This window comes from Lipophrys pholis (genome assembly GCF_963383615.2).
Source record: "Lipophrys pholis genome assembly, chromosome: 17".
NCBI lineage: Eukaryota > Metazoa > Chordata > Actinopteri > Blenniiformes > Blenniidae > Lipophrys > Lipophrys pholis.
The window spans coordinates 18,081,503-18,108,727 of record NC_137643.1 but is presented as its reverse complement, the minus strand read 5'-3'; the positions used below and the strand labels follow the sequence as shown (position 1 = coordinate 18,108,727).

Genomic DNA, 27,225 nt, shown 5'->3' with positions numbered 1-27,225 from the left:
TGCAGTGAAACGAAACAAAATCTGCTCTTTTTTTTTTTTTGCCAATCAGGCCGATAGAAACGCACACGCACACGCACACGCACACGCACACACACGCAGACGCACGCACGCACACTCACACACACACACACACACACACACACACACACACACACACACACACACACACACACACACACACACACACACACACACACACACACACACACACACACACACACACAGTTCAGCTCACTGGAGTATCAGGCTCTGAAGCGCTGCAACGCTGCCATGGCTAATTAGCTCCACACCACTACTATTGTACAGGCGGGCGGGTGGCTGCCGTCCTCGAGAGCCGCGCTGATTGAGCAAACCTCCGGAAGGTCAGGCGCTCCTTTAGACAGCGCTGAGACTCGGAGGAGGAGAGTCCTCGTGGCACTCGAGCTGTGGAGAGCATCCGGAGTGCGGCGTTGAAGGAGTTGCGGCGGGGGCCACCTCTGGCCCGATCTACATCGCGTTTGCTAAGGACAAAAGTGCTTCTCCGCGGCCGTCCGTCCATTGTTGCTGCGTGCTTCTGGTAATGGGTTTTACTTACAAAGCATGACAAATGACTCCTGCGGCCACTTTGTGTGCGCCGCCGTGTTCTGGAGTTCTGCGTTTGTTCAGGGCATCACCGTCCCCTGCGACAGAGACCGGGTCATTTCCGTGTGAACAAAGTAGGTCTTCAGCTCTCCTTTGCCCTTCACGTTGATGATGCCGCGGCACGAACACATGTACCCTAGCGTTGATAAGATTTCACTCGTCTCCTCTGTGACCTGCGCACAAACAGGAAACAAAACGCACTTAACAAACCATTTAAACCCCTCATTTAAAGGTTTTGAGTTCATGGTGTTATTCTTAGGCCTTGTTTGAACCTCCTCTACCAGGAGCCACTTTTAGTTGTTGGTGTTTATCTCGAACACGTTGTCGATACCTTTCTGAATGAAATTTGTCGTTACACTCAGATAAACACGTATTTTCAGGATTTATATTTCGTGAAAGATACTCGGGTTTGTTGACATCTCAGCGTCACGGAAATGCCCAAAGATTCCCAAAGCAAGATCCTGATTGTACATTTGATCAGTCTGGTGGATTGAAGACTCTTTGAGAAGCTGAGTCGAGCTCAATCGGTCAAATGTTGATGTTTTCGCTGGAGTTGCGGCGGCGGCATCTTGGATATCCCAGAATCCCTTGGGTTTCAGGTGTCTGAAGATGACGTCAGTTGGCAAAACCAAAAGAATGTTTGACGGATACAAATCCAGGTTTGTTTTTAAACTTATGGACTTTGGTGTGAACGATTCAGGCAACTGCGGGTTGGAAATGAGTGGAAATGAGTTGTAATGGTCTCGTTTTGGTGCATTGGTTTATTCTCTGTGCAGAAGTGAAAACCTTTTATGTTAAGTATATTTGTTAAACATTTTCTGGTGGAGTAACTTTAAACAAAGAGACCAATACGCCATGAACATTAACAATGGGACATTCGTATGGACAGGCGCGCAGTAGCAGCGTTTCCGCAAAGTAGCGTTTGCCCTCGTTTCCACGGAGACAGAATCGTTCCACCTTGGGAGCTGTTTTCATTAAGTTGCGTTTTCAGTGGCTCCTACCACTAATGTCGTATAAATACACCCCCAAAATGCAACGCATGTTTTGCGTTCTCACTTGAAGATGTCGTGTAAAATGCATGAAAAGTGGAAGCTAAAGCCACTGCAGTCTGCACCCACATTTCTTTCTCACAAAGGAGCCCACCTGGATTTTTCCCAGCACTCCTGTGGTCTCCATCCTACTGGCCACATTCACACTATTCCCCCAGATGTCATACTGAGGCTTCTGCGCCCCGATTACCCCTGCAATCACCGGCCCATGGTTTATCCCTGAGGGGAAAAAAAACACAGACAACAGACAAAAGGCTTGAGGAGAAACACTCGGCATAATCACACAGCGGTGCTCAGACCGAAGCTGCTGCAATATTGAACGTGAGTCACTGTTCTGACCAATTCTGAGCCTGAAGTCGTTGAAAGAGTGCTTGTTGATGACGTCCAGCTTCCCCACGAGGGCAAACGCGAACTCCACCATGGTGCCGATGTGCATGTATTGTCTGTCGTGTTCCTGAAGGAAATGAAGGGGAGCAGGGGAAAAGGTGACATCTGGAATACTCTTTCACCAACAAATTTAATTTTAATATGAAAATCATGTATGACTCTCATCAAGATAAAACCCTACTCTGCTTTATCCTGGCCGAGGGGTCACATTTTGACAAAAAGGTTCATAAACGACATGCAATATGGCAGAATGTTGGGTCGGTGAGGCGTTTCCTCAGCAGCCCCTCCATGAGATTTATTTGCAGACTTTATTATAAGATATTTTCAGCGCCTCTTATAATTTATTGCTGTTCTTTTCCCCCACAGCTTTGATGTTCCGACAGATTCTAAATATTGTGTATTTCTTTTTTTAAGAGCACATAGACATGGAGAGAGAGGCACCGTTTCTCAGTCAAAAGCACACAAAACCAACATTTCAATACTAGTTTTATTCTGAGTTGATCAATCTATATGAATGAGCCCGCCAGCGAAGGAAGCTTTATACCAGATCAGGCCCAGTGTTCTCAAATCTAACTCGACAGCGTTAACGACTTTGGATGGTGGGATATGAGGATGTGTGATACCTCACCTGTGCACACTCTGGTCCGGGAGTGACGTTGAGTCCGGTCGCAGCCATGTACGTGCTCCCGATGGTTTTGATCTTCTCCACGCCGCTGAACTTGGGCTTGGACAGCAGCTGTGGACGCGTCAGGAACACAGAATGTAACTCGACCATCAACTTTCCCTGTTGTCTTCGCAGCATAATCACCCAGCGTGAGTGCTACCGAGAAAAAGCAGCAGGAAATGGGCTTTTTTTTTTCTTTTTTTTTTAATGTGAGAGAGACAGGATTACCTGTACGAGAGGAGTTTACCTCATCAAAGTCGGCTATGATCTCGTTGAGGAGACGGAGGCACTCCAATCCCTCCTTATTGACGTCGGACTCGGTGTAAAACTCTTTGAAGTCTGGGATGGAGGCGAACATCACACACACAGACTCGTAGGACTGGTGATAAAGGTCCTGATAAGAAAAGACGGGATAGCGAGCTGTATGTCTTGTATTGATCGGAGGCAAAGTTGAAGAGGGGCTATTTCAATGAGTCAGAGAAAAAAAATCTATGAGGTGAACAATGATGTCGGTCTTTTTGGATAAATAAGAAGAAACTTTCATCATTGCTGTGAGGACTCTCAGGGTTGATTATGAGAATCACAGACGGAAGGACAGAGCAGCGAGGTGACACATTATTATCATCAAACAGGAAGAGAGGCAGCAGTGAAATGACAGCGAACATACAGACTGCGCACAGAGAATCTCTCGAAACTCACGCCTCACATAGTTTGTCTCACAGGTGGTGGTTTTGGTCTGTTGCCAGACCTCCTGTCCTGAGTCCTCTAGCTCTAGGTTTTACTAGATTTTGATTTCTACTTTCATCCGTTGTCCGGTCTTTTTAAGTTTTACACATCCTAAATCCAGGATGTCTCCTTTCAAATACAAGAAGATTAAGTAAAGCCGCTCCAAAGTGACGTCTGTGGACGGCGTGTCCACTACGAGGGACCCAGAGCCTCACAGAGTATCAGGTAGAGCACAGAGGAGGCAGCTCAGGATCTCAGATGGAGACAACGGAAGGCAGAGATATAAAAAGAGGTGAAGGGTACAGGTACAATAAACCCGATTCCCCCTCACAGAGTCATAACAGTCAAATCTCAACAGTCCTGCTCCTATTTATAGACCTCGGAGTGGCAGCTCTCATGCTTTTGGTGTGAGACACCTGTGCTTTAGCCTCCGTCTCATCTCACACCAAATAACAGGAAGCCTCAAAACCTCTCCTTCGTTACAAACCCCCCCACCCCAAAACACACACACACACACACACACACACACACACACACACACACACACACACACACACACACACACACACACACACACACACACACACACACACACACACCAGCGTGTGATGGCTTTCTCTCTGATGAAAGCCACAGATTGCCTTCGGCTGACGGAGCTGCACTCACACGCCTCTTGAAATGGGAAGTACACCTGCTCGAAAGCATGTAAATATCTAATCATCCCATCGCAGGGCCGCGATCCCGTGCACTTCGGTCGGAGGACACGGTTCATGCAGCCCGCTGAAGTTCGAACCGAGCGTCAGAGAGAAGGAAGGATGATTGGAGTGACTCCGAATGCTGCAACCAGACACTGTGCCTGCAGCTCCTTTCTATTCTCCCGCTGCTGCTGCTTCTTTTTGAAATACATAATTCTTGTCCCCATCATTTAAAAAAAACAACAAAGCATGCTGATCAACTGGTTCAACTGGTTTACCGACCAACCAGGAGGAAAATATCCAGCCGTTTTCTCAGTGAAGGTGCCAAGTTAATCATTACATCTCCAATATTGCCCCTGATGAGTCACTCCACTTTGCGACGCCTTCCTGCTCCTGAGCATTAAATAAAAGGGTTGTTATCCGGCTCCTGGTATTAATTCATTTAAATCAGTTGGTAATCACAATCTGTGGCCCCATGGGATCAGAGTTGTTGACGATTTGATTAATGTGAGAACCTAAACGCTGTAGCAGGCATGGATAAGAATATCCTAAGTAACTTTGAGCAGTAACACGTTAGTAACAGGCTGCTCACGTTATCCATGAACTTGTACTTTTGCTATTAAATATTGCCAGTTTTGAGTCGGCTGGACCAATGAAATATAGCTAAACAACCTTTGAATAAAATACATCAATGCATTAAAACAAACATGTTTCCACAAATTGACCCCGACTCGTCTCACTTTTCTGCCGACGGTACAACGAGGTCGCCAGATTTCCCCGCTGCATCACAGATCTCTCATCTCTGGTCTCAGTGTGCTGATATGTCTGCTACGTCTCAAACCAACTGAATCGGGTCAACCGAGCCCGGTCATATGTCTCGGAAGACGTTTCCCTCATTATCCAAGAGGCTTCTTGTTATTTGTCCATTCCTTGTTCGCTATTTTCCAAGACAAAGGACCAAAACCCAGTTGACCCGAATGAGAAGATGCACATATTGTCTGCTCATGTCTACAATCCTCTGGCAACAAATGAAGTCCAGGCATTCTCTCTTCATTCTTACACCTTGCAATGGCACGGTGGGGTGTTTTATGCGGCGCTAACTTGTGCGGCACATTTTTAGCTGCTTTATTATTCTAAACTTTACCGTGTATAAAACAATTTAAGTGAGAAGCCCAATTCAACGGAGACGTAAGCAAAGCTGCCGTCGGTTCTCATCTACCTCATTCTTCCAGTTGCGTCCCAGGAAGTGCTCGGCGACGTGGGCGGGCAAGACGTTCTCCAGCAGCACTCGGTTGAGGTTCTCCATGGTCTCGATCTCCTCACACTCCCTCTTGAACTTGTCCCTCCACAGAAAGTCCAACCTACAGTAATATTCATTCTGTTACAGGAGGACACAGAGTGGAGAGACACCTGGGTCATTCACACCAGACACCCTCTCGGTATAAACCTCCACCGCAAGCAAAGAAGCACAAACCCAAGTTTTACCTTCTCGCCGAATACGGACATGACAAGTCACACGTGTCTGAACTGGCTTTGTTTTCATCCCGCAGCTACAGAAATGAGAGAGTTTGTCTGAGATTGGCCGCCTGCCTGTGTCCTCTTCCAATCATTGCCTCTGAATGGAAAGTTTATAGGATTTCTAGGAACATTGAACCAGCCGAAGCTGAAGGGCATCCTTGGTATTCATAGAAAAATTAATATCCCTGCAAGGTAGTACTGAAACAATGCAAGCGGCCGCGCTATTGTTGCTCAAGGAAACAGTGAGCAGATGTGACTGTTTTGCATAAAAGATACCCGCAGCTTCTTTTTTTTTTAGTTGTTGTTTTTTTACTTTCTAATCTTCTTCCTTTTGGGTTATTTGTGCTTGGTGGAGTTTTGAATACATCGAACTGTGTCAGGAAGACTCATATATCGAGGTCAAACCATCCCAGGAGTGTGTGCTTGAGCATCAGACGTGGTCCCCTGAACGCACCACCATTGCTCATCTGCCTGTGTATTTCTGGACGCTGGAGGCGACTTGTGGGCCGGGCCCCGGCAGCGTGTGTGTGAACGCATATGTGTGTGTGTGTGTGTGTGTGTGTGTGTGTGTGTGTGTGGGAGTCTCCGGCTCGAGCCGCTTCCTTTGTGTGGTTAGCGGTCTGGATGATGCATGTGTGCACTGGATACGCTTCCCTCGAGATTTATGCATGGTGCCAATTTGGAGGGCTCCAACAGTGAAGGTCTGCGCTGAGATCGTCGCTTATTGTGCCGATCGCCTGTGGTGGGAGTGAAAACATATAGACTGGCTTCCACCTCGCTGGGTATAGTTAGTCGCAACCATTCTGTGTTCTCGGTTGAGCGAGAGAGAGGAACCCCAGTACCTCCAGAAAAGTAGGGCAGAACAAAAAAAAAAAGAAAAAAAAAAAAAAGAAAATGGAGCTCATTCCAGATGCCGTTTAGAAAGCAAGCTAACGAGCCCGTAAATGAGTCTTGCTCCGCTGCGCATCTGCTCTTGAGGGATGAATTACAGATGCCTTGTTTCTTGTAACCTGCTTTCTCCTCCCTCTGACTAAATGGCCGGGAAAACCGCTTATTTCGGGCTAATGATGAAAATTTGCTGAGGCAAATTTGTTAACGGCGGCGGCCAAAAAAACCTAATTTACATTCCTGCGTGTCCCGCGCTGCTCCGCCACGGAACCTTTTCAGACTTTTTTTTTTTTTTTTTTTTTTAATTCAAATTTTTTGTGGCTGCAACTGATAACAATTGCGCTGGACTTGAATTACAGCCGACCAGTGTTCGCAGGAATGAGCCCATTAACTCCTTGACAAGTACGCAACAAAGACTTTCACATGTGAAAAGTTGCGTTCCTAAAACAAACGCCACTCCCCCCCCCCCCCCTTTGGCTGACCCAGAACACACTCGGCTGACGGGGCCAAATGTGGCTCACAGAGGAGCTCCAGTTTGGGGCACGAAGGCTCGGGAGATGTTGTCTTTCTATCATGAACATCTGCTCCGAGGTCGGAGATGATAGATAAAACAAAAAACACAGCTATAAACACAGACACTGAGATATATGTCAGCTGAGGCTTCGTTCTAATATGAGGGAGGACCAACCAACTGGCTTTTAAAAAAACAAGTCAAAAGGTGTTTATTGGAATCTATACAAACTACTTCATTATTCCCACAGACCTTTTAACTGATGCATAGTTTATATTTCTCTTTTCATTTTGTTCTATTCTGTTTTATGATTAATCGGTCTGTGATGACTTATGTTGGGATCTATATATACATCTGTGATAAATAATTTTGTGCAATAGACTTGTGTTGGTAGAACTTGTTTTTATCTATTCTAAATTTATACCATATTTATGTACAATTTTGTATTTTTAATTGTTCACTATAATGTCACTATGTCATATCCTTTGTGGGTATTTTTTATATTACTATAATTTTTTTAGGAGAACTACAACGGAAATAAGTCTTATTTATAACTTTTTTGTGTCATCCTTGGATTTTTTACATATCATAAAAATGATTAATATATATCTGTATGTTTTATTTTGTATGCACATGTATCATGTATCCATATGAATACATTCATTCATCCTCTATCTGAGTGTTCTGATCTTTCAGTATGCCCGGACACAGTTCCACTGAATGAAAACTAACACGCTGCAGGAGTGTGGTGATCGTTCTCTGCGTTTATCTAGTCGCATTGTGTAACTTAAAATTGTCCCGTCTGCATTCGGAGGCGTGCCCGTGTATTTGTTTCATTTAACATCTTTCTGAAGCTCCATGATGGAAGTATGTAGAGAAGCGCCGCCGCCTCCCCCGCCTCACAGTGACGTCTGAGTGATGTTCTCACCTGTCTGGCTAAAACCAGCAGGGTGATGAAGAAGATGAAGAGAGACACGGATCCCATGGTCTTTAGATCCTTCAGGACTCCGGGCCTGAAAACAGACAAAAGAGGTTCACAATGGTTTTCAGTCATCAAGCATTTTATATAGTAAAATATTGAGTCAAGCTCATGATAATTCATAAATATACAACGCTTGTGTTGTTATATCATTCCGTCTGTTTTTGTTGTCGTAATGAGGGGGTAAGCTGGCCCACCATGACTTCCGCTCGCAGACTTTATGATAAAACAATTCCTATGTGTACTACCTTGTGACTGGTCAACTCCCATATTGCATTTTTCCTACTTTTTTATTTGCCAAATTGAGATTTGTTTGATAACATGTAAAAAAAAACCAGTTAGAATATTCCTTTTTCACTCAGTAAATCACCTGCAAAACGATCTCACGGATCTTAGTTTAAATTAATCTGCTGACGTCCCAGATTTTTCCCCGCACAACATCCACACACTCAAAAAAACGATTTTATTTCAGGTCAGTCCCACATAAACCTGCCTACCAGAACACAGATCACGTATTCATCCACGGCCGAAAATAGTCCTCTGCAAACGCTTTATTTTCTCTCCAGGCCTACGTAGCATCAACTGCAGCGAAAGCAGCTGTTGTTACAGAAAAAGCGAATCAAATAAGAACAAGGCAACGTGTCTGTGACATGTTTTCAACAAACACAAACACGCGCACATCTTCATTAAGACATAATGGTTCGCAGCTTAGCAACAGAGAAGGTTGAAACGCGGCGAGAGGAGGGCAACCGCTGCTGGACTCGGTGTCTCTTGATATGTATTGAAAAAGCAAACAAAAGTAACTCCTCGGTGCGTGTTATGTAACAGAGCAGCATGCGATGTGCCAGTCATTTCTTTCATTTCAATTCCTCTTCAGCAGGGAAACTCACGCAGAGCCCCCTGAAACATTCATCTCTTTTTATTCCCGTCAGAGAAACAAACACAATGAGGTGCGCCGTGATGGATCACTGCTTTATGTCTGTTGTTTGAGTCTCGAGCAGACTCTGGAAATGGAGGCAGAATTCAATGTTTGAAGTAGAATTAGTTTTTAGTTTAGTCTCGTCGGTTTCATTTCAGTAGCATTTATTCAAAGCAGCAAACAAGAATTTTATTACAAACAAATTTACCGTCCCGCAACCGAAAAAGGAATGGGCTGAAGCCTGTGGCTTCTTTAGCCGATCCTGTACCAACGAAGGATTACAAAGAAAGATCAATGATCAAATACAGAACTAAATGACACTTTAAGTTAGAAATCACTTTTCGGATTATAAGTAAATATCAAATTAACAATTCACAGCAAAACCTTTAATTATTCGACATCTTAAACTCTTTTTGAAAAACACACAGAGAATTGCACCGTTTCAGTTCATCATTAAGTCCATTCCATAACCTCACTCCCAAAACCGACACACATTCATAGTTAACATTTGTTCTTACTTTCCAGCTTTCAAACATTAACGCCCTCGTTAAATCATAAATTGCCTTTCTTTGAAAAACATATTTTTGAACACCATCTGGAATGCCAATATTCATCCCACAGAACATCATTTCTAATGTTTTTAAATATATGATATACAGAAATGTTAATGTGGATGATTGTATGAAAAGTTGACAAGTGGAATCCTGGTATCCTGCTCTATTTATGATCCTAATCGCTCTTATTGGATCCAGTTACTATTATATGGTTGAAAACCACTGCCAAATGTCCAAGTCGCAGAACACAGAGAACTCTAAAGTGTCATATGTGGTAAATATGTCGCTATTATTTTCAAATTCCTAACTTTTTTTTCTCTCTGGGCAAAGCTCTGGATACCATTTACGATCTCTGATTTGCCAAAACCTTAGAGTGAAGCCAAACACTTCACTGGGATCCAGCAGCAGGTATGTTGTTCTCAATTTGTTCTTGAAGTTTTATTTGTGAACGCCACAGCACGCTCAGTAGCTTCTGTGGCAGTAATGCAACCATGCGATCTGCCAACGTCGTGTGTGAAAAGGAAAGTTGGGAAAGCGAAGTCACCGTGGCTGGATTTGTGTAAACAGAACAAATCCAATGTTGACAAGCTTAGATCATCAAAATGCTTCTGACGCCCCCTCAGGCCCTGTTTACACGACGACGTTTTCAAGTGAAAGCGGAAAACTTTGATTGTGTTTTGGTTGTCCGTTTCCATGAGCCACTGAAAAAGCAACTTTTTGAAAACGTTTAACCAGGACCGTAGTAAATAGTCTTTAAGGCACATGTGTGAATAGATTGAACCGATGCAGCGCCAGCTCGTGGCCTGACGTGTCAGCGATATGGTTTTTGTTGATTCTGCTGTTTGGCTGTAAACGCACGTCTTTTTCAAAGCGTTCTAGATATAAATCTTTTCGCAAAGAAAATTGCAAAGACGACGCGTTTTCACTTGAAACGGTGTCGCGTGAACGGGTCTCGGTTCTTTTCTTAAGGTTTTATTGTCAGGAAGATAAACATACTTATGATACAGAGGAAGCAATAATTAGAGAAGGAAAATCCCGGCATTACTGTTCGTTTATTCATTCATTCATTCATTCATTCATTCATTCATTTATTTATTTATTTATTTATTTATTTATTTATTTATTTATTTATTTATCTATCGGGGTTTAAGATAACTTTCCCCAGATGTCACATCTACAAATATCACAGGCCTTAAATTGAAACTTAATCTAAATCATAAAACGTGGGATAATAATAATAATAATAAGTTGTGAATCAATATCAACACGATTAACCATCGACTGTTCTGTTAAAGTGTTTTGCAATTATTTGCGTCAGATTAGTTAAAACGAAAGAGCGCCAAATATTGTTCTTTATTGGAACCACTGGCAAAAATGTTATGCAACGCTTTCAATGTTATGTGTGTCTTTATTTTATTAACGTACTCTGCAGACCTGTATTGTACATATAAGCTCTGCGGATGTACAAATTAATGTTTGAGAGTCAAAAGAGGGGCGAGTACAACCAACGTGTCGCAGCAGTGAAGTGTAAAAAAACCCCCCAAAAAACAAAAACACAGAACAATAAGGCAGTCCTACTTCATCTCCTACGTTTTATAACTGGGCTCATTCATCTGCGTCATTTCTTTGGCGAAACAAGAAAGAAAAAAGATCTGTAATGGCGAGAAAAAGGAAACAAAAGAGTGAAGTATGAGTGAGAGAAAAATTCTCTCCTGGTGCCCCGAAAACTTTTTGCATAATGGGATTTCTTTTTTTCGTCTTCTTCTTTTCTCCCTCTTCTCTGCAGCTGTCAGTCAAATATGGTAAAATAAATTCGGCTTCATCTACACGGATGCCTGCATCTCCCTCTGCCACTCATCCTCCCCGTCTCCCGGGGTTACACTTGACTGACGTGTCACGTGGGACTTGTGCTACCTCAGCACCACTGCCTCCCCGAAGACCCCCGTCCGCTCTCATTAGTCACTTTAACAGGCTGCGCTCCGCTGATGACAGCCGGTGGGAGCTTCAAAACACACAATATTGACCTTGTGTGTGTGTGTGTGTGTGTGTGTAGGTACCTGTCCAGTGTGTCTGTGGGGTACAGCGCTTTGCTGAATCCGTCCAGCAGGGCGGCGTGCGTCTGGAGGATGATGATGTTGTAGATGACCACCGCCACCAGCATCACCACCATCTTCAGCTCGTAGTTGATGCGCAGGAACACCGAGCAGGACACCAGGCCCAGGATGCAGCAGTAGATGAAGTACTGAAGGACACAACCGGGAAATAAAACGCACGTTGGAAAAGCCGAGAATACGAGAATAATGGCCAATCACGTAAATACATTTGGCCATCTCATACATAATGTAATTTAAATTGAGAGTGCTGCATAGTATGTATAATAAATAAATGAACAGGGCAACTGTATACCATCCATATAACAAATTCAGATTCGAAAACTGCACAAAGGGGCAACAACTATCCAAGAAATGAAATTGTATTATTATTGACTCATTTTGTCAATATTTTGTTAATTGATTACTGAAGTTGCGTAATAAAGACTAGTAAATCAGAAACTTTGTGTGTGCCTGCCTCTCCTTAACGACTAGTATCCCCTCCATACTCCCACGACTAAACAATAGTGGAAAAAGTATGAATAAAGTACCAGTACAAGTTAAAAAGTATCAATAAAGGACCAGTAACCATGAAAAAGTATCATTAAATTGGCAGTAATAGTGAAAAAGTGTCAAAGTACCAATAAAAGTGGAAAAATATCATTAAAGTACAGATAAATGTGAAAAGGTATCAATAATGTACCGATAGTAAAACAAAATTATGTAATTGTACCTAAATAGGACAGCAAATTTTTTTTTTTGGTACAGTTTTTGTACAATCTGCTCATCAAAAATTCTCTCAATTATGGTTAAATTAATGGGTTAATTTTATTTAAAATTGCCAAAACTCCAGGAGAGATGATCTGTTTCTCATGTTCACCGTTCAGACGTTAAAGGCTGTGATGGTCATGTAGATATTTTAGTGTGGAGCTTTAATCAGGAGGTTTGTAACAAACCGAGCACTTCAACAGAGTGCCAGACAGAAGCCAGACTCTGTGTGTGTGTGTGTGTGTGTGTGTGTGTGTGTGTGTGTGTGTGTGTGTGTGTGTGTGTGTGTGTGTGTGTGTGTGTGTGTGTGTGTGTGTGTGTGTGTGTTTGAAGGCCACGCTCTTTGAGAATATGAATAGAAGCTTTGACATTTAGGGTTTTTCCCCAAATCTGAGCCTTAACGGGAGATTTAAATAAACGTCTCAGTCTGAAAAGTGAGGGTGAACTTTACGGATTTGAAACACATGAGCAACACATCCTTGTTAAAATAGAGAGAGAAAAAAAATGTAAGAAATGCTTGAGATGATTTTTTTGGGTTAGATTCTTCTCACTGGTAGCGGCGTCGCTCCGATTCACCCAGCTGAGCTCACACTCCGACACGCTCCGACACACTCCGACACACTCCGACACACTCCAATATCTCACCGGCAGATAAAACCTGTTCTCGCCCGTGTTCTCCTCCAAGTAGTCCACCGTGCTGTCATTGGTTAGATTGACAGGCTGAGCGGTGGTCATGATGCCCGCAATGGATCCTCCAGGATGCTCCACAAAGAACTAAACACACGAAACACAAATCCGTGAAGGCGTCGAGCCGGGGGCTGCAACCTTTATCACCAAAAGAGCCGTTTTCACTTTTTTTTTTTTTTCAAATAAAGCTGCAAAACATGCAAATTCCCTGAAATGTTGGGAAAAAAAAAAAGCGTCTGCGTTTTTGAGGCCAAGAAGTAAGAAAACTGGCAAATTTGGTGTTTCGGAGGATCCATATGTTAAAGTAGGGGTCCTCTCACCATGTTGAAGACGGCCATCACCAGGATGAGAGCGGTGGTTGTCATGGTGAGGACCAACCGCAGCCAGGGGTTGTTGGTGACGATGATCCGAGAGGAGGTGGGGAACCAGGTCAGGGAGCAGAGGGACCCCTTCCTCCCCTGCTGTGAAGGAAACACAAGCAGTGACTGCAAGATAATGAAAAAAACCAAATAAAGCTGGAGACATACATCTTTCCCAAAAGTCCAAAAAGTTGTTGCTTTTGAATCACTAGTCCGACTACGATGAATTCAACTGTGCTGAAAATGTAGAAATAAGTCCTATTGGACAGATTCCGTTGCAGCTCGGTTGTTGGTTCAGTGCAAAGTGAGGATTAAAATGAAACAACCACATCTGGTACAAAAAGTTGCTTCAATCAAATTCAACCAAGAATACGTTTTTACAGAACTCTAATTACACTGGATGTTATCTGCCCTATGATATTATCTACCTTTCATATTTTTCATTGCTGTTTCTTGATGTAATTTGTAAATTCCAGTCTCGCTTGACAAACTGAAGACATTCAATGCACATTCTACTGTGATTACTCTCATTTACCCGTAAACCATCAACACTCACCTACTTTAATCATGCAATACTTCTCAACAAAACCATTTTTTCACACACATAATGCAAAGGTTTTGATTTACCCTCTCTGCAGCTTTACATATTTCTATGTCTTATTGTACGTCTATAACAATGTAATGCAATTGTAAGGTATTTATTACAAATAATACTGAGTGTGTGTTGCTGCTTGTTTACTCGTTGAGTGAATATAAGAAAGAAACCATCCAATATTCCTATTTTTTGATAAGAAAAGAGAACAAAACCTGCAAAAAAAACCATTTCTAAGAATTTGAAATCATTTCAAAATGTAATAAAATGATCACATTATTTATATTCTATTACATTTTAAAATGATTGTTTTAATGCTGCTTCAGTCACATAATAACTTTAAATATGTTAATATTACAATAATGGATTCAATATCATGTGGGTTATCACATTAAAAACCGGGGGAAAAATATTTACATTATTGACCATTATTATATACTGGTTGTTACATGTATCACTCAATAAGATGACATTTACTGTTTCTATCAACATTTCTTCAACAAGTTAATGGGTTAAAAAGCAGCGGATTGGCGTTTCAGTTTTCGTTCTCTTAGCAACAGCTCAGCTTGGAAAGACGTTTTTCCCTCAGAGATGTGGTTGATTACAATAACTGTGTAATGCACATTTTCACAGCTGATCGGCGTGCCACCTTTAGTTATAATGTGCCCCATTAAGAACGACTCACAAACAAACACAAACAAACAAACACAAACACGCTACGTGACATGGTCAGTATCAAATTCGAGTTTCGCTCGAACCTTTCAACATCAATCTCTCTCTCTGTCTTTTTGAGGCTCTCTCTTTTCTTACTCCATAAAGTTGATTTGTGTGTCAGGCACGCCCAAATGATCAATAATTAGTCAGGCAATGATGTTGGCTGCTCTCTTGAGAGAAAATGAGGAAGAAGTGAGTTCTTGAGAGAGAAATTGCTTATCGATTGCCCATAAAACACCTGCGACAGGTACATGTGGCAGCTTGTTGTTTAAGTAGCTGAATGAGGCTCCTGTGGGTACGGACCACTGTTGGTGTAATGGGTTCTAAATCTCTAAATCCCCCCCCCCCCCCGACCGAACCACAATCTAATCCATCCCTTCATAAACGGCACTGTCATCAGCATGTGTGTGTGTGTGTGTGTGTGTGTGTGTGTGTGTGTGTGTGTGTGTGTGTGTGTGTGTGTGTGTGTGTGTGTGTGTGTGTGTGTGTGTGTCTGTGAAGTTGGAAATAAATGTATGCAAACTCACCAGAATGTGACCGGCGAAGCAAAGCAGCAAGATCAAAGCCAGTAACAGGAAGGCGAGGCCAACGAGATCCCCAGCACCGCCGTCCTGCAACACACACAATCATCTGACTTGCATCCCTGAACACACACGCTGCTGCTGTCGTGGCGGCCTGGAGGTTCACAGGTTCAAATCCCACTGCTTGTCCCTGAGCCAGACCCTTGACCCCCCCCCCCCCCCCCCCAACAGATTGCCACATGCAATATCTCTTAAATAATAGAGAGAAAACAATCCTTTACACACACACACACACACACACACACACACACACACACACACACACACACACACACACACACACACACACACACACACACGAGGCTCTCGGTACACCTCTGGGTAATTCACTTCCGTTCACAGTGAGCTGCCGGAGCAGCAACTTCAAAAAGAAGCTTGCTCGTCTCCCCGTTTCTCCGAGGAGAAATACGGAGCGGCCGATTCACTGAGCCCCGCCATAAAAATGCATGATGTCACGTCTAAACGTGTGGAGCGATGCTGAAACAAGGGAGTGTAAGAGAGAGAGAGCGAGAGAGAGAGAGGAATTAAAAAAAATCAATGGCCCCTCAGATGCTGAATTGGCTCCCAGAAGCAGTAAATTTGCATGACTGTGTGTCCCCCCCCACCCCCACCCCCAACCACCCCCACCCACCCCGCCGTTCGCCATTAAAGAGACGCCACACTTTGATTCACCTGATCTATAATCACTGGCAGACACGGTGCCCTTTCCTTTTTAACATTCTGCCTCTTGCTCCCCTGCCTCGTTCATTTGGCCCGGGGCGACGAGACAACCGGCGTCAAACCGTCACCGGGGTTTTGCCTGGAGCGCGGCGGGGACTTACTTGGGCAGGACGAGGACCTGGACGACGAATATACAGCAGAATATAAGGCAGGCGCAGGTGACGTAGTACTTGAAGGCGGGCAGGGTGGTGGATCTGTACTGTGGAGAGAAGATACGACTGAAATGTGTTGGTCTGTACGTCCCCAGAGGACGTCGTGCGTCCTGCGAGCGTCTCTTGGTTAGACCAACCTCCTTCTCCAGAGCTTTGTTGTGGAAGAACAACGAGATCCTCTGGATGTCCTCAGACTTCAGCCACTGTCTGGAGACACACGCGAGGCAGACAGTAAGCAAGCTCTTTCACCGTCATGACTAATTACTGAACTCTAAATTACCTGCAGTTTTATGAAGAGCTTTTTATCTTGTTTCATGGACATCAAACAGTTTATGATATGGATATCTTTTTTTTTTTTTTTATATATATAATACTGCTGTGGATGAAATTATTGTATAATACGGTGAGAATAATGTCAGGATCATTGTGGAATATGTGTAATTCACACATTTAGCCTGTTAACAAGACTTTTTTTTCTTTTTTTTTTATCAGTTTTTCTCTTCAGTTAATTCACACTCTGGGCTTCTCCACCAAAAAGAAACCAGGGGCCAGTTCGGGGCCGGTTCTTAAATGAGCACCGCCAAAGAACCGTTTTTTTCCCCCACCGTTAACGGAGCCAAGTGAGAGCCACGTCATCGCGTCACTTTAAAACGTGGTACGTCACTGATTTCACCAATGTAGCGCTCATACAGGTACGAGGAGACGGACTGAATTCATCGGTTTAGTCATGGTCGCTCCGTCTCGTCTGGCCTGAACCTTGGATGCAGGCCAAAGAGCCAGAAAACATTGAGTCTCTTTGTGTCTCTGTTGGTGTTTTTTCACTTCCGTCTTGCTTTAGTCCGGAGCCCCGGAGTGGCCATAGAGAGAGAAAATAATAAATAAATAATAATGTGTGAATGAGCTTGGGGCTTATTTTTCAACATTTCAGCATTACATTGTGAATTTCTGCTCCGTTCGCTTTATTTCTGGATGTGTCTGAATGAAATGCTTCAACATGTGGAGGAATGGAGGTGTAGAATGATAGAACGCAGCTCTACAGCTGTTTATAATGACAACCTACGTAAACGGGCTGATTAAAGTTCTCTTTCACATGAAGCGCCATTAAAAGGCTCATTTTATGGCAAAAAATAAATAAAAAATCCCAGCTTTCATTTACAGTAGTATGTCGTTGGTTTTTTAGGTGCTGATGAACCAAACGTATCGCTTCATTATTCATAATGCGAAACAAGACCTGAAAGTGAAGTTAGTTACAATGACGTTACGATGAAAAGCGTGACAAGAACGACAATGGAAAGCTGCTTGTAAATAATATATCCTACGCACGCAGCTGACAAGGCAGCAACAGTGAGAGCGCCACCGGCTCCGCGATCGCGGATTAAATGATCACGTTCCTTCATATTATTAACTTGAGGGAGCGACTTATTATATCGTTATTTTTTTTTTTTCCTCTATAACCACTCGGGGGCTCCGTGTTCGCTGTAAATTTCAGAATCTCTTCCCCCTTGTAGGTCGCGAATAACTCCAGCGATAACTCCGCCCCCAGCTGATGACGCCTTCTGGCTCCGCTCTGGCCCAGCAACGCTGTGGGGCCAGTGTAGCACCAAGTTTAGCCCCTGATAGGCCCGGGGGCTTTTGGCGGTGGAAAGACAAAGAACCGGTGCCAAATCTGGCCCGAACTAGCACCTGGTTCTTTCTGGTGGAAAAGCCCCCGCATACACCCGACTGGAGAACCTTTAAACTTAGAAGACCCCTAACTTAAGCAGGCGTGTGAACAAATGCATATTTTGTGTGTATTTAAATGACTTATATGTTTCCTAACAGGTTGTCTTTGTTTTGTTTTTTTTGCATTTTCTTCAAAATGTGATGCTGCATTTGCTCACACCTGCCATCTTACCCCCTTTTTCTTGGTACTAAAAAGTGCATAGATGAAGTAGAATACGTAAATAAAAATATACTGCTCCAGCATGACGCTATTAATCGGCTCCAGGCTACTGCCACTCATTCCCCTCATGTCTTAAAAGCAGACTTTGCAACACACAGTCGTTTTTCACTTGAGCTCTGAAGTGAGTACATGCCGCAGTGACGCAACTGTTACACCCCCAGTAAATTCTCAGATAAGTCACTAATACACCTTTACCCTTGACTGTTGTAACTTTTCAAAATCTCTAACCTTCTCATGGAATGTGCTCTATTCGGTCTGCTAAATTGAATTTGTAATTGGTGTTGGGCAGGTTTTTTTGTTTGTTTTGTTCACAGCCACACGTGGCTCTTCAGTTCCTCTGCCATGACTCACTGAAACTTGACGAAAATGATATGGAAATCACAGTTTTCCAATCTCATTTTATTTGGATATCAGGCACATATTCAAAAAGACTCTTATCTCTTGGCAAAAAAACTGCTAAAATTGCAAAAAAAAAACAAAAAAAAAAATCGTTTGAAAATCCCTATAAAAAGAACAATAATAGCAAAATGGCTGAAACAACTAAAATAGCTGTTTTCTTACGAAGACTTTGTAAAATTAATAAAATAAAGTCTACCGTTCTAAATTGTAGTTATGAAAACATCCTAAATGCAATATAAGATCCAGTTTATGAATAAATGTATAAGCTGTTGTCTTCATTTTTAGTAGTCATCCATGATTTGTGCCTCCGAACGTATTTTATTTGCTTGAAAGAGTACAAGAGTACAGTACAAGAGAGTATTTTGTCGTATCTTATCTTTGTCAGGTGTGACTGAGATTCCTTACTTTTGTGAGTTGATGCCGTCGATGGTGCGAATCATTCGCTCATTGAGCTCTTCCTCAAACCTCCTCCGCTGAGACTTGGACCTGAATTGGGAGGAGAACAACTTAAACCACAAACGAAGATTTCCGCCTATAAATCCACGAGGAAATGTTGTGAATACAGAGTGACGCGTCGGGGTTTTCGAGCGAACAGCTCACCTCTCTCGTCTCTGGAAGTGGTATTGCCCCATCGGGACGTCCTGGAACGGGAATCGGACCGTAAACAATCTGGACACGTGAGTATTTGACGTGTGAGGAGGAAGACAAGCGAGCACTCACTGCCGTGTTGATTTTCCCATTGTCGGTGGTCATGCTGTCCCTGTGGTGGAGGTTGGCGAAGGGCTTGGCGGCTCCCCAGGACTCCAGGTAGCGGGTCATCCGGACAGACGCCCGCATCTTCCCGCCATCCAGCGAGGGACGTGAGCGCACGCCTAACAGCGGGCTGTGTCTTTCCGTCTGAAACCGAAGCAGTGTGGTGGGGTCAAAGGTCATAATCAGTGGTAAACTCTGGACCCAGTGAGTCCGCTTCTCCGACCTCTAATCCACCACTGCTCACAAAAGGTTCGTCACAGAACGTGAACTACTTTTCGACTTGTGGTCTGGCTCATTGATCTTCAACTTCTCAGACTGGTAGAAACTTCTCGGCATCAAAGTGTACTTAGTTTTTCTTCTCCTCGGAGACGTAATTATGGGGGAAAATGGACCAATTTTGAGCCACATTTAGATAAAAAAGAAAAAGTATAATGGACGTGTTATGTTTCAAAGAGTAGATGATACAAATTATCTCCGAGATTAAAATCCATCATTTACCACTGAGTGTCTTCCTCACAGCGTTCTGACTTTGGGAAAAGTGGTCACTTTCCAAACTCTCGACTCGGGCGGCATACCTGTCAATGTTTTGAACTACTTCAAACACTTAAGAGTCAAGAATGATGCGGCTCTCCTCTTATTCTAGTCCGAGTGCTCCACTTTAACACTGACTGAGACCCTGGGAGTCCAAAGAGGAGGAGGAGGAGGAGGAGGAGGAGGAGGAGATACCCTGCTCAATACCTCTGGTGATTTATTTTAATTGCTCACAGGACAGGTATTGCGAGCGACCTGAACGTGACACGAATTCCTGCGAGTACTGGAACAGACGTGATGGCTGCGTTTATTTCCCGTGGGTGTACCGAGCGGCTCCGACAGTGACGATCAATGACAGTGACAGAAGAGATGACACCTCCCGTGATAGAAGCTCCATATTTGGCCCTGATCCATTCGAGGTTGGGGGGGGGGGGGGGGGGGGGGGGGGGGGGGTGTTCTTGAAAATGTCACAGAGCACCTGCAGCCCCCCCCTCCCGATATCTGACAGCATATCGACATGTTTAAATGGGAAGAAAAGCTCCTGTAAGGTCACAGTGTTACTATAAGAAGTACTTTTTAAATATGCACAGACTTGGCTCGGGCCGGAAACAACTGGTTTGTCTAATTGCTGCCTGGAGTGTGACTAATATAAGGCTCTACTCACGTGTTACCACCCTGCACCCACATATAGCAAGTGGAGAAAAACATTCCAATTCCCCATCAGACCTGCGCAAAGAGAACAGGAGCTGCTTTCAGCTGATGACACGTTAACCTGATGTTAAGAAATCGTTAAAGCAATTCGAGCTGAAAAACAAAGGCTCTTCACAGTTATCGGACTCCGATTTTGTCTTGTGTTTTCGCGGTGAGGTTTCCTCGCCTGCGATCACAAACAAACGTGTGATCGCTCACATCGGCACCTCGGCTGAACTCGTTTCGTCTCGCTGAGTCGCCGAGACTCCCACATGACAGGATCGGGCAGCAGGACAACAAAAACAATGACAGGATTCTGAAGAAGAAAAGTTTTTTTTTAAGTATTTTCCAGAGGATGCAATAAAAAAAAAGAAGAAAAAAAAAGAAAAGAAAAAGACCTTACTCTTTATGAAAAGCCTGAGGTTTATGAAGCGTATATAATCAACACTCTATGCCGGAAGGATGGAGAAGAAAGGTTTTCCGGTCGACACTTCGAGGAGTGGGCGCATTTTAGCCAAATTATGGAGGGAAGCAAAAAAAAATAAAAATAAAAGGCAGCGGATGCTTAAGTACGTATTTTTTTTTGTTCCATTTGCCAAACCCCAAGAAACACTTAGCGCAGTGTTGATGATGCCAAGAGGCAAAATTCTATATAGAAACCTTCTGGGCAGACGCTTCACAGAGGAGGCGGATCTTCTAAATGTCCTGGTTGGACAGACGGACCCCGCGCAAAAGAAAATCCACTAATTATGCATTAAGCAGAAGGAAAAAAAAAAAACGGAGCAGCATGTTCAAATGTTTATAAGCAGAGATGTCGTTGCTGAGAAAAAACAAACAAACGACAAAAGAAAAAAATAAGAAAGTTCAATAAAAAATAAGAAAGTTCAATACCTCAACTATCTTAAGACTGCAGCGTTGCTGTAAGTAGATGCACAAAACACATGCTTTATCTCACACAAAACCAATAAAGTGGTATAGAAGATGAATGGATGTCCTCTTATCTGTCCGGATTCCTGCTGCCACAATTTGGTGTAAACAATATGAAAGCATGGATCCATCCCGCGGCATGACAGCTGCAGGCGTAATGGTGTCAAGGGGCATTTTCTTGCCACACTTAGAGTCCATCCCATTAAGACCACAGTGTACCGTCTTCTGGTGGATACTTCCAACAGGAAAACACAATACGTCCCAAACATCTATTATCCAAAGGCCTCCACAGTCACCGGGTCGCAATCCAATAGAGCAGCTTTGGGATGTGGTGGAAATGGGACATTCATATTATGGATAGGCAACCAAGAAACCGGCAGCAACTGATGATGATGTTAAAACGTCACGATGGCGCAAAATCTCTGAGGAATGTTCCTAGCACCTTGTTGATACTATGCCAACAAGAATGAAGGCCGCTCTGACGGAGAAAGGGCGTCCAACCTGGTACTGTCAAGTTAGTATGACTGAGTGTCTGACCTTGGGGTTGATGACCAGGTAGGTGACGACTCCGTGCTCCTTCAGGTAGGAATCTCTGCCCTGTCCGTCTCCCGGCTCCACCTTGTACGAGCCTTTCAGATGCTCCAGCGTCACAGACGAGATGTGGACCCTCCTGCACACAAGTAAGTGGGCACGCAATGATGAAAGGTGAAGAGCCTGCGTCACCGGCTCCACCGAGCCCATTATTCACTTTCCAGCTTTCCAGCATCGCTAAATTGTGCCTTCTCGGCTTTGTTTGCCACCGTGGAACAAGCAGACAGAAAGAGACGGATATGTGGGGGGATACCTTTCAGCTGGCATAACAGGAGGTAAACCATTTGCAACCCGGTGAGACAACGCTGTAGCTCTGGAGAGCTTATTTTCAGAGTAACATTCACATACCCACCGTCCAATTTTTCCCCAAGCCTGCAGTGCAAGGATAATGGAGGCATAATGGCCACATAACAAACGTGGATCTGCTTGGTTAAATGAGGGAGCTGTAATTGACTAGAACGCTTATAAAAGGTAGAATTGGACCAGACATGCTCCATGTCCCTCTGTGTCCGTGCATAGACAAAAAAAAAAAAGAAAAAGAAAAACTTCAGTAATGAGAAATGGATGATGCACTTTGTGTGAAAAACACACAATAACCATAATGAAGGCAGCACTGGAACAACAAGGCGGTCAAGGTAAAGCTCTTTTCAGGTGATCAATAATTCAATTTTTTATTTTTTTTTGCTTCTTTGTTTTCATTCAGGCAAACTGCACCTTTTGTAAATACTTCCATACATACACTTAAAGATCACACAGAGAACAATACGCGATAAACACGAACAATGGCGAGCACGCAGACGTTCATATGGACGGAGGACGAAGTTGGAATAGCTATAAAATGACCAAGTCCCAGGAGAATAATGACTGGGAGTCACGACACTCTGGAGGCAAAACGTTGTTGTTATTGTCCATCGAATCGCTCATGTGCACAACAACAATTTATCACAGAATTTCAGGAAAGTTGCATTTCTCACCGTTTCCATGGAGACGGAGTCAAAGTGTTTTCAAAAATGTCCAAAAAAAGCTGTGTTTTCAGCGGCTCCGAACACTGTGGTCACCTAAACCGACACCCAAAACCCAACGAAGGTTTTGCGTTTTCACCTGAAAGACGTTGTCGTTTTCATGGAACCACTGATCTACTTTCATTTGAGGGATTACGCCAACCCTTGGTGGTGTATCGCGCAAATATTCAGATATTTGTATGAGACTGCAAGTGTTAAAAACTTTAAACAACATGGAGCAGCTTTACATTTCCAGTCGTTGGTTAATCACACGATAAATAAGCGTGACTTTTATCGGATGTTGAAAATGTCTCAAGCAAGATTTAAGGCCACATACTGTATGTGTATTCGTACTAAACATTGGGGGGAGATTGTATGTGTAAGTAACTGTTACCTTCAGAATATTTTAGTTTGTCCTTGAGTGAGCAGGAACGACAAATCCAGAAAAATTCATTTTCTACCTTCTGATCACTTCAAGTTAAAGCGACATTATACCTCGGTCTATCGGCTGTCGCTGGGAATTAAACAAAACATTTAAATAACAAATAGCACCTCTTACCCCGGCACACCCCCAGCCTCCATGTGATTGGCCAGAGTTACGTCGTGCGACCACACGTCGTACTGCCACTTCCGAAGGCCGATCACGCCGCAGAGCACGTTCCCGGAATGAACGCCAACGCGCATGTTGATGTCGACTCCGGTGGCATCTCGAACCTTCCTGCGATCAGTGAAGAGAAGGCAACAGACTTGGAAAAGTTGCATTTTCTTCATGAGAAAAGAAGGTTGTTATCGATGGGAGAGCTGAGTGCAGAGCTGGAGATGGGATTCAGTGAGTGTCGCTTAGCATAGAGACTGAACGCGTGTGGATTTGACAAAGGTTTTTGGCAGAAGGGGCTGCAGAATGAAACATAATTTAGGAAAATTTGATTTTCGCAGAGATCTTCAACTAAAGAACTATTATAGGAGAGAAATCGCTGGATCCTTGCAGAGTATGTCAGAAAGGCTCCATTACTTTATAAAATATGACTAAATATGATTTCAAGTAGATAAAGAAGAAGATTGCTCTAACATGTGGGAAACAGACTTTGAGCACCAACTCACACATTTGGGGAAAATGTTCCATGAAGAAAATACTGGGTAAATAACAACTTTTGAAGAACAGATATATAAAGAATTAAAGGGGTAATATCAAACAGCTTTTCAACATATTCACATGAGTCTCGTTAGTCCAAAAACATTATATTCAAAGTTTATTGACCCAAAACCAGCTTTTCCTTGGTTTTTCTCCATTTGAATATTGAATCATTCAGAATCTGCTGTGTCTCTGTGAGCTGGACTGTCTCCGCCCACACATACCCATCTTTGGAAGAGGAGGAAGTACTTCCTCTCGTGGTGCCATGTGCCAGAGCAGAGCTGTGTGGGAGGGTCAAAGGGAAGGCCTACCTTGATTGGAATTGGCTAAACCCCCGATGACACTATATCGGGTTTGATCTCTGATTGGCTGGTTGGAGTAACACACTTTTAAAAACTGAAACAAGCCAGGGAGAGAGAGGACAGACTTTCTTCTCTCCTGGGGCGTCATTCCAGGTTTGGGGACAATTTTTACTGTTGGAAAACCTTTAGAGAAGTGTATTTTGCACAATATGACCCCTTTAAGGTCAATGTTTGGATATCAACTCTCCAAGAGTTGCTTGGTCCTATTAATTTGGGAAAATCCCTAATATGTGGTAAAAAAGAAATCAGGAGACATGAGGGTAAAGAAACATCACTCACAAAGACGCAGTGGCTAAAAATGGTAGAAGACATTTTCTGAATAGAAAAGTTGACACATACAGTATATTCAGATTTCAAGAAGCACAAATAGAAAATAGTTGAGGAAATAGACTGTAAACAACACTGAATGGGACAATAGTGAATAATGAACAATGAGCGCGATATAAATCTGTCCCTAAAGCGAGTGTGAAAAGAAGAGCTCGAATTGGTATATTTTTGTTTTCTAATAAAGATTTTAAGTGGGGAAAAAACAAACCGAAAGAGACCATGTCTTCTCACTGGTTGTGAACATTACATACGTTCACTCTGGAGCTTTGTCACATTGCATTCACAGCGTGTTTACGCTGGAGTTCAAACAGATCCGAGTCTGGCATTCCTTCTGCTCAATCTGCTCCGCAGTGTTTGTTTGTGTTTCCGTGTCACGGGGGAGGGAAAAAAAAAAAGAGAGAGAGGGAAAGATCTGGTGTTTTACTTGATGGCCTCACACATATCCAGGCCCATCTTCACGCAGTTCCTGGCGTGGTTAGGCAGCGACTCCGGCAGGCCGGACACGCAGTAGTAACAGTCCCCCAGGATCTTGATCCTCATGCACTCGTTCTCCTTGGAGACAGAGAGGAAGGAAAACTAACCGTTATTACTGATTATTTCGTCACCTCCAACCAACGAGCCCGCCATGTCCGGCGTACACCCACACACACACACACACACACACACCCACATGTGGGACGTGGAGCCGCTCATCCTTGGACCGGGTTTATGTAACTGCAGCTTCGCAGAGCTGCCGGACATGAAGCTGAGAGAAAGAGCGAGAGAGCCTGACTCAGCTGATGGGAGATCGACTCCGAGCAGCCCACACAGCTGCAGGAAGGCCGACCGAGGCCGCGGGACGCACGGAAACTTTCTACAGAGGCTTCGCTTAGTTTGACTGACAACCCACCGGACAGATCCGCTGCGTGATGATACAAAACATTGTTTTTGTGTTTTGTGCAAACGGGCCCTTGTTTGTTACAGCTTTAGGGGCAGTAGGGGAAGTTTTACTGATTTATATGCTTTGAATGCAACCCAGTTTGGAAAAATATTTAACTTTATCTTGAATTTCAAACTTGATCTCAATGCTTCTGCAGGGAGCTGCCCCTCAGCCCACACCACCAGAGGCCGACGCCTCCATCCAGCTGCAGCAGCACCAGGTGAGGGTCACCCAGCGGAGTCAACATGAGGAAAGCCACCGGTCCTGACGGCGTCTCAGAGAGGATTCTTAAGGCCTTAGCAGACCAGCGAGCAGAGGTGTTCACCACCATCTTCAACCTCTAGCTAAAAACAGTCTGCGGTTCCCAGCTGCCTTAAGACCTCCACCATCGCTCCAGTCCCCAAGAAGAACACAGTGAGCTTCTGTCCGATCGCTCTGAACCCCGTCGTAGCAAAATGCTTCAAGAGACTCATCATCAGTCACATCAGTTCGGCCGTCCCTGCTGACCTGGACCAACACCAGTTTGCTTACCGAGCAAACAGATCAACAGATGATGATGTGATCACGGCCTTACAAACAGCCCTACTCACCTGGACCACAAGAACACGTACGTAGAGATGCTGTTTGTAGACTTCAGCTCGGCCTTTAATACGGTCATTCCGCAGAAACTGATAGTGAAACTGAGCGACCTGGGCCTGGGCAGTGAGTGCACACAGTGAGTATGCACGGATCCTGGACTTCCTGAGCAATAGACCCCAGTCGGTCAGGATGGGAGACCGTACATCCTCCACTCTCGTCTGAGAAAATCATTGGGACCGCACTACCTCTCCTGAAAAACATTTACAGTGGCCGACTCCAGAAGAAGGCCACCTCCATCTCCAATGACCCCACCCACCCTGGACACCACCTGCTCTCCCCCGTCCCCTCCGGTAAAAGATACCGGGCACTAAAACCAAAAAAGCACCTCTTCATGTATATGGAATATTTGGGTAGCCTCCCAGCATCTAACCCATCTAACATTTCTAACATAGTATAATGCTTGGGTCTGTTTTTAACATGTTTGATAAGAAGGTCCTCCTTTAACGGAGATCCAGCTTTGACAATGTGAGAATCATGTCCACGGCCGGCCCCCCACGGCTTTTGTGCAAAGACTTTAATGTTACACCTTCTTAAGTCTTGAAATCTTTGTGACCGATCATTTCCCATTTAACTTTGTTTCCTCCTGCAAACTGAGTTTTATTTGAGAACTTTCACTTGTATAAATGTTTCCTTCTTTCAGGTGGTGTAAACGGTAAGTGATTGACTTTTTCCACAGTATTTCAGGTGTGAGGTTTGGCTCGTTCAGATGTGGCGTTGAAGCATGACATCGTACAGGAAATTGCAATCCAATTCGTTCTAATACGACCCAATTCAATCCGACCACGGCAAAACGCAATTTCCCGAATTGCCAGAAGAGGACTTCTGTAGGACTGCTCAA

The 27,225-nt window shown here is 43.9% G+C and overlaps 1 protein-coding gene across 1 annotated transcript in view; it reads right to left on the bottom strand.

The window, feature by feature from the left end:
• adcy2b (adenylate cyclase 2b (brain)) overlaps nucleotides 1–27,225 on the bottom strand; it is a gene marked incomplete at its 5' end in the record, with an annotated part of 50,522 nt that overhangs the window by 235 nt on the left and 23,062 nt on the right. Inside the window, 20 exon segments of the mRNA XM_080485622.1 lie at nucleotides 1–794; nucleotides 1,765–1,889; nucleotides 2,010–2,124; nucleotides 2,686–2,793; nucleotides 2,969–3,115; nucleotides 5,362–5,520; nucleotides 7,988–8,072; nucleotides 11,569–11,753; nucleotides 13,015–13,143; nucleotides 13,377–13,517; nucleotides 15,249–15,310; nucleotides 15,313–15,332; nucleotides 16,124–16,221; nucleotides 16,312–16,381; nucleotides 18,921–19,001; nucleotides 19,116–19,156; nucleotides 19,236–19,412; nucleotides 21,954–22,086; nucleotides 23,568–23,726; nucleotides 25,254–25,381. The exon segment at nucleotides 1–794 is cut by the window's left edge and continues 235 nt beyond it. Coding sequence (XP_080341748.1) covers nucleotides 642–794; nucleotides 1,765–1,889; nucleotides 2,010–2,124; nucleotides 2,686–2,793; nucleotides 2,969–3,115; nucleotides 5,362–5,520; nucleotides 7,988–8,072; nucleotides 11,569–11,753; nucleotides 13,015–13,143; nucleotides 13,377–13,517; nucleotides 15,249–15,310; nucleotides 15,313–15,332; nucleotides 16,124–16,221; nucleotides 16,312–16,381; nucleotides 18,921–19,001; nucleotides 19,116–19,156; nucleotides 19,236–19,412; nucleotides 21,954–22,086; nucleotides 23,568–23,726; nucleotides 25,254–25,381 — 2,316 coding nt within the window. The 3' untranslated portion in view covers nucleotides 1–641.